At 38.4% G+C, this 7,236-nt stretch overlaps 1 protein-coding gene across 2 annotated transcripts; it reads right to left on the bottom strand.

Moving 5' to 3' along the window:
• Positions 1-417: 417 nt before the first annotated feature.
• LOC149546259 (ABC transporter C family member 3-like) lies at positions 418-7,026 on the bottom strand. 2 transcript variants are annotated; one of them, XM_089791112.1, is made up of 11 exons: positions 6,785-7,026; positions 3,839-6,194; positions 3,608-3,694; positions 2,795-3,496; positions 2,540-2,704; positions 2,098-2,392; positions 1,772-1,986; positions 1,365-1,670; positions 1,162-1,225; positions 797-1,036; positions 418-672 (listed from the first exon to the last, which is right to left on the bottom strand). In XM_089791112.1, exons 2-11 carry the CDS (start codon positions 4,973-4,975, stop codon positions 560-562), a joined length of 3,324 nt encoding a protein of 1,107 aa, XP_089647238.1. In that variant the 5' UTR covers positions 4,976-6,194; positions 6,785-7,026; the 3' UTR covers positions 418-559. The 2 variants fall into 2 exon arrangements, with proteins under 2 accessions (XP_089647238.1, XP_089647237.1); XM_089791111.1 differs by having other exon boundaries at positions 2,927-3,496; positions 6,785-6,976.
• Between the last annotated feature and the right edge of the window lie 210 nt (positions 7,027-7,236).

The raw sequence follows: 7,236 nt of genomic DNA, 5'->3' as shown, positions 1-7,236 counted from the left end.
AGGCAATTGGCAATAGGAATCACCACATGAATGATTTTCTATATTAAAAGTTGAGATTGGGCACCCATTTGGATTGCTAGAATTGAAGGTTTAGCTTGTTTCCTTTTTGTCTGATTAAATTTGTAATTTTGGTTAGCATCAAGACAAGATGAGATCAAGATGATTGGAGAATATGCTTATAAATAGTTTCAAGGAAAAATAAATATTGAGTTTATTAGGTCGCCTCTAATCATATTTAGTAGGATGTAGTCATAAAGGTACATAAGTTATGCTAACTTAACATGACCACCTAAATAAAAGCTTCAATAACATGGACACATATAGTTTTTATATAAAATTTTCATCTAAAACTATATTAAATCTAAAATACATTATTAAAATCAAACATCTATAAATTCTAGCGAATTAATATAGAAGTAGATAAACATATGATCCAAACATTTCATTAATTTCCTTAAGTAATTAATCCATGCCACCTAATAGGACTATGAAACATATAATTAGTTCCATGCGGGAGAGTTGCTTTCGTCATCATATTTGAGAGCTGATATAACCAGACCTATTTTTCTTCAACACTACTCGATCTCAGAGTGTACTCTGAAACAAGTTTCGCAAATGATGAAGATTTTTTCTCGAGAAGCTTGGTTGGAGTGTCATATTCAATAACATTTCCTGATTAAAAAGAAGTACTCAGTTCATAAATCAAAAAAGGGAAGGAATGCCTTTCCACAAAAGCAGAGGATTTGCTTTTGTAATCTCAGAGGGAAATAGCCTAGAAAAGGTTAAGATTTCATACCATCACTCATCACGAGGACCAAATCACTATCACAGACTGATGGAATTCGGTGTGCTATGGTTATGACTGTGCAGTCACTGAATTGGTTCCGTATGGTTTGTTGAATAAGGGCATCTGTTGCTGTGTCCACCGACGCAGTTGCTTCATCCAGTACCAATATGCGGCTTTGCTTTAGTAGAACCCTTACCAAGCACACAAGCTGTCTTTGCCCCACACTCCAGTTCTCTCCATTCTCACTTACTGCAGAGCAGATCAATGCAAAACATTCAATAAATGTACCCTAACAAGGAAAGGGAGTAGTAGAACAAGATACTGAAATAATTGTGTTTCCTATTTCAAAAATAGGTGATAGCACAATCACAGACCGAGAGAATCAAGCTTCTCTTCTTTTTCCCGGACAACATCCTCCAGCTGGCATTTCTCCAAAGCCTGGAGCAGATCAGAGCAATGTGGGTATTTACTAACAGAAACCCATATTCTTATAGGTTTCAGCATTGGTTCTCTGTTACCCTAGAGAGAAAGTAAAATTGAAAACTAATCAAAATGTATGTAAATATGTATATCCCACCTTCCAAATCTCATCATCTGAGTAGTCTCCCAAGGGATCTAGATTATTCCTTATAGTGCCTACAAACATTGTCGGGTCTTGTGGGATAATGCTTATTCTGGCTCTCAGATCGTGCAAGCCTATTGTTAAGATATCAATCCCATCAATGACTATTCTGCCTCCCACTGGATCTATAATTCGGAAGAGGGTTTGAATCAGAGTAAATTTCCCACAGCCTGTCCGTCCTACAATTCCCACCTTCTTCCCTCCAGGCAAAGTGCATGAAATTCCTTTTAAAACAAGTGGGAGATGGGACCCATAGCGAACCTGATTTTGTGAAAAGGTTTTGTGAGTCCAGGGCTGAGAAAGAATGGAATCGCCAGTTTGCATTCATGAAGAGAAATAGATTGTTACAAGTAAGTACTAACCTGAAGATCAATTATATCGATTTTGCCTTTTGATGGCCAGCAAGAGCTTGGTCTTGAATTCTCTATAGCCAATGGTGGTTCGCTGGGTATCCGTGAGTACTGTACCATTCTCTCAACAGAGATCATATTGTTTTCCACATAGCAGAGGGTCCATATCAGCAAGGCTTGTGTAAGGTTCAGATTCATCCCATATGTTATTCCCAAGCCTGCAATTCCTGTTAATCATACTGTACGGTTAACTTTTGTCAACTGGGGTATCCTTCCTGTTTGTTTAAATTAGCCTCATTAAGAATAATGCATCTCAAATCAATGCCTTTTCTACCTACTTGGATTAATTATACTTTCTGGCAAGCCAAGCACAAGAACCAGAGAAATCACAAATACAGTATTTGATAAAATATCCAGCCGAAAGCAAAGCCACTGCATGGCCGCGGCATTGTGGAAACTGGGTCTGGAAAAATCGTCAATCAAATGTAGATTTGTATCCATGAATCGAGATTCCTGGTCAAAACTTCTAATTGTGGCTGCCCCGGAGATTGATTCCGCAAAATGTTGTGTGACAGGACCCTTGCAAACTCCAATCAACCTAACAAGTTCTCTAGAAGTCACTATGTAATATTGCTGCATGGAATGGAAGGAAGCATATTTAGAAAATTTTCTTTTGCTAGAATTAGCTTTCTGATAAACATGAATATCGAACTATCTCCTCTTTGGTTTCTACCATAATCTTTTCCAAGATTTTGAAAATTCAAATATGATAGAGCGTACCTGATACCATATAAAAATTGCAAATATGGGTATAAACACAATGAAGACCTGCCAAGCAACTTGAGACATGACTGCCACTATTCCCAAAAGCTGTATGATTGAGAAAGCTAAACTTCCTAGCTGAAAAGGCATAATTTGATCCACTTTACTCTGATCTGTTGATGCCTGCCAAAAACCACACAGAGTTTATAAATTGTGTTGTAGCTTCAAACAGTCACACTTTGCAACGAAAAAAGAACAATAAAATCTGCTAACCCGATTTAGTATACGTCCAGTTGGAGTTGCATCAAAGAAGGACATTGGTGCACGAAATATACAACTGTGCATGTTACTAAAAAGTTGTTGGGCACTTCTAAATCCAGAGAGAGAAACAAGGATGGACCTTACAAGAATGCATATTGCACTGCATAAGGCCAAAGCCATATAAAACAGAATGAGGAGGGACTTGCTGACAGGGGGCTTTTGATACTCGGTCAAAGACGTCGCCCACGCCATCCAGTAGCTGCTACCTATTTCAAGTAGCTGAAATATTGTGTCTCCCAATAAGATGATGGGTATCAAAGCCCCTTTATATCCGGCAGTGATGTATAACCAGTACACCCACAGACTTACCCTACCTTTCTCTCTCTCCTCTTCTTGCACAAGCTGTGAACTTTTAACATCTTTGTCTATTTCTCTCCCTTCATTAGTTTTTGATTCAAGATATTCTACCTCTCTTGATTTTTCGCTGCTGTCCTGCTGCTGGAGGTTTTGACGATCAACATCTTTCACTGTAGTTGTATTACCAGTAGATGGTCCCTCATCAAGTATCTGCGATGAAAGGTTCTCAGAATTCTCCATGGCATTGACGGGTTTCAATGCCTTCTGATGTGCACCAACCAATTCCTCAAAATCTGTCCCTGACTGTAATATATCATCATATTTTCCAGCCTGGGTGATCTCACCATCTCGCATTACCTAGAAAAATGTAAATAAGTTTGTATTGTCAGCAACATTTGAATCCTTCCATTTCTTTCTATGAAATGAAATCTTGAAAGGAATAAACCAATTACAGACATTCAAACCTACCAAAATGAGGTCAGCTCTATATAAAAATTCGACTTGGTGAGTTACATAGATGACAGTTTTTGAACCCAGAATACGAAGTAGGCATTCCTGTATGAGATTTTGAATTTATCAAAATAGTGGGTTAACAACTTAATAGACATTAATTTGTCTTGAACAAATTTGATGTAATTAAATAATTACTTAAATTTGCAAATTCAAAAATGTTATCCTATCAAAACTAAAATGAAATACCTGGAAAATGTGTGTCCCAGTGTGAGCATCAACAGCACTAAAAGGATCATCAAAAAGATAAATATCAGCATCTTGATATAAAGCACGCGCAATCTGTATCCTTTGCTTTTGCCCACCACTAAGATTTATTCCTCTTTCTCCAATTTCTGTTTGGTCGCCATATGGGAACAATTCAAGATCTTTTCCAAATGCACAGGCCTGCAGTACACTCTCATATCTGGTCTTGTCCCATTCCTTCCCAAAAAGAATATTGGCTCTAATTTTTCCACTTTGTATCCATGGAGACTGACTAACGTATGCCTTGGTACCACTTATCTTCACAGATCCTGAAATTTTGGGTATCTCCCCAAGTATACACGAGAGAAGGCTTGACTTGCCAGAACCAACTGTTCCACACACTGCAACCCTCATGCCTCTATTCACTTGAACATCTAAGCCGCTTATGGTTGGACTAGGGTCTGTAGGATCCCAAGAGAATACCCCTTCATTAATCTCAATTGCCACTTCAGTTAAATCATTTGAGATTCGTTTAACTGCATCTTGTTGCAGCTCCTCCTCCTGCAGGAAGTCAGCTACCCGATCTAATGACACTTTAGTTTGAGCAATCGTAGAGAGTAAACTGGGAAGATTGTATATAGGTTCCTGGAGTATCTTGAAAGTTGCAAGCGCAGAGAGAATCTTGCCTGTGGTCAAAGGAATTCCTGTCATTGTACATGTGGCAAAAGTTACAACAGATACAAATGCCGGTGCAGCCCAGAAGAAAAATGATATCCCAGCATACCCATAGAAATACTTTATTAGCCAATTACATTCTTCTTGCCTCAACGCTTCGAGTTTCTGCAGAAATCTGATCTCCCACGCTTGCAATTTTAAGATTTTCATATTTCTCAATATTTCTGATGTAGCCTTCATCCTTCCATCTTTTGCTTCCATGATCTTTACATTAAACTTTTTAAGCATTTTCCCTAGTGGAAAATTTGCCATCATAATTAGCGCCATGACTGCCACTCCTGCAAGAGAGGCCAATCCCAAGTTCTGATATAAAATACCCAAGGCCAGAAGAACTCGCAAAGGTGCTGTCCATATGTCATGAAGAGACCAACTGAAATCTCCAATACGTTTAGCATCAACACTCATGTAATTGATTATCTATCTCACCACTCGTATGCTTTCGTCTTGACTGGCTTGAAAGCACCAAGCCCTTCTTGTATATCGCAGCTGTCAATGCTGCCTTCACACGTATGCCTATGTGGATTGTTATAAAAAACCAATGCCGTTGTGACAAAGATTCTACTGCCTTTGCAAGAAGAAATGCACAAGCTAGAACAATGGCTTCACTACCAAACTTTTCCTTGTCAGCGAGACACTGAACAAAGCTATCTATATAATAAGGGCCTACGTATGATGAACAAGAAGTCATCAATGCCAGGAATGCTGTAAAAAGTAGATCCTTTTGGACAATGACAACTGTCATTTTTGCTAATGACAAGGCACCGCTTCCTTTGGCATCCGGCTGGTTTTTAAATTTATGGTAAATGTAATCAGCCTTGTGGGTGTCTGCAACTTGAGGTACATCATCTTTGTCCAAAGGTTTCTTATGGCCAGCATCAAGCAAAGGCTTCACCCAAGCAAATGACATCAGGCTGAGAAAACCTGCTGTTGCATAAGGAGTGACTTTGGGCTTAATGTGTTCAGTATTTTCCTCAATATTATTCAAAAGAGGTTCTTCACTGCTTTGAGTTACGAAACCCTCGCATGTTTTAACACAGAAAGAATGAAAGGAAAAGAACCAGAATTTCAACCACATAACTCAGGTTGATTTGTTTTTGTTGCTTGAACTCTTGGATATCGAGTTATAGGAAGAATGCATAAAGACTCAATGACAAAACCCACCATATCCTTAGTAGATATGGAATCTTCTCTTTACTTTCTTTTGTGAGAGAATAGTATGCATAACTTGACATAATAGCCCAAGCTATTGTCTGAAAAACATACTCCCCTTCGGCTCCAAAATCCTTAGGCCTTTCTTTTAACCACCAACATAAAGGGTTCCATATTCCAAGTAATGCATACAGCACTGATAGAGAAATGCAACTAAGCAGGACCAATTTATGCGTAACCCCAAATTGCAACCTTTTGTAGTAAGTGGGTTTCAAAACAGAGGATTGAAACCCATGTGTGCAAACTCTACAGATTCTCAAGAAAAAGGGAAGGATAAGGCAAACTACAAAGACCAAGTGAAGCACAATTGCAAGTGCATGCCGCATGTAAACCCCAAAAACACTATCCCCAAATTCTCTCCATTTCCTATCTCCGCCTAGCCGCATCAATTGTGTTGCCCAAATGGACTCCATCACTACAAGCAAGCCATAGACAAATATCAACATTGGTTTTTCATTCCCATTTTAGGTTTTTTCAAGTGTTACTATCTACGATACCCCCTTACTCCTACTCAGAAAACAAACCCCATTCAGAATTTTCCCATTTATCAACTCACAAACAAATCAGATTTCTAAAAATTGATGTGATCATTTCAAATTCCCAACATGAATGCTGAAATCACTATTAATTGATTCAAAAACCACAAATGTTGAATAACTAGAAATTCCAGACGAAAGCCAGCACGAAAAGGTAGTACTGGGCCATTCCGAAAACTACAAGCAACCCAAAATTCTTCCCATCTAGTGTTCACAAGTAGATGCCCAAGCATTTATTTCCTACACCCAATTCCTATTGAAAAAATATAGATATTAACCATTTATATGTATTCAATCCATGAATTCACTCTAAGGTATGACACCGATGTACTTATTGATTGTATACTTATGCATGATGAATCTATAACTCCAGAAGAAAAACAAGACTAGAATTCGCTGTAATGAATACCAAGAAAAACAGATGAAATAGAGCTACAATGTCAATCTTAAAATCAAACATTTTACTAACATTCCATCGCGGCCATCGGCATGAGCTCCTCCTCTCTTTTTCTCGAGCTCCTCTGTATTCTTGTTCTTACGGGTGTATCAAGGAATGATTCCGTTGGGATATAACAAATGTTTATTGCGGTTATCGACAAGATAGATTGAAGCCAAAATATTGGAGGGGTTTTAATTATGTTATCCCTGGTACACTAACGAAATCTAATGAAGAACCAAATATGTACTTGCGAATTGTCACAGTAAATTGGCTTGCTGAGGAAGAAATTAAATGAGACAAGATAATCACAGTAAATTGGTTTGCTGAGGAAGAAATCAAATGAGACGAGAGTGAAAGTGAAATTGGGTGGAACCCACGATGAGACGAAGTACCATTGGAAAAGGATAAGAAAAGTCAATACGTCAGCTTGGCAAATGAGAACGCGGGAAGGCTGACTTGTAGTGCGTGAAAGAGGAAATTGC

The sequence above is a fragment of the Cupressus sempervirens genome, chromosome 7 (assembly GCF_028749045.1).
Source record: "Cupressus sempervirens isolate cs-2001-9-10 chromosome 7, ASM2874904v1, whole genome shotgun sequence".
NCBI classification, from domain to species: Eukaryota; Viridiplantae; Streptophyta; class Pinopsida; order Cupressales; family Cupressaceae; genus Cupressus; species Cupressus sempervirens.
The sequence above is the reverse complement of the archived record's forward strand: the minus strand, read 5'-3'. Positions and strand labels throughout refer to the sequence as shown.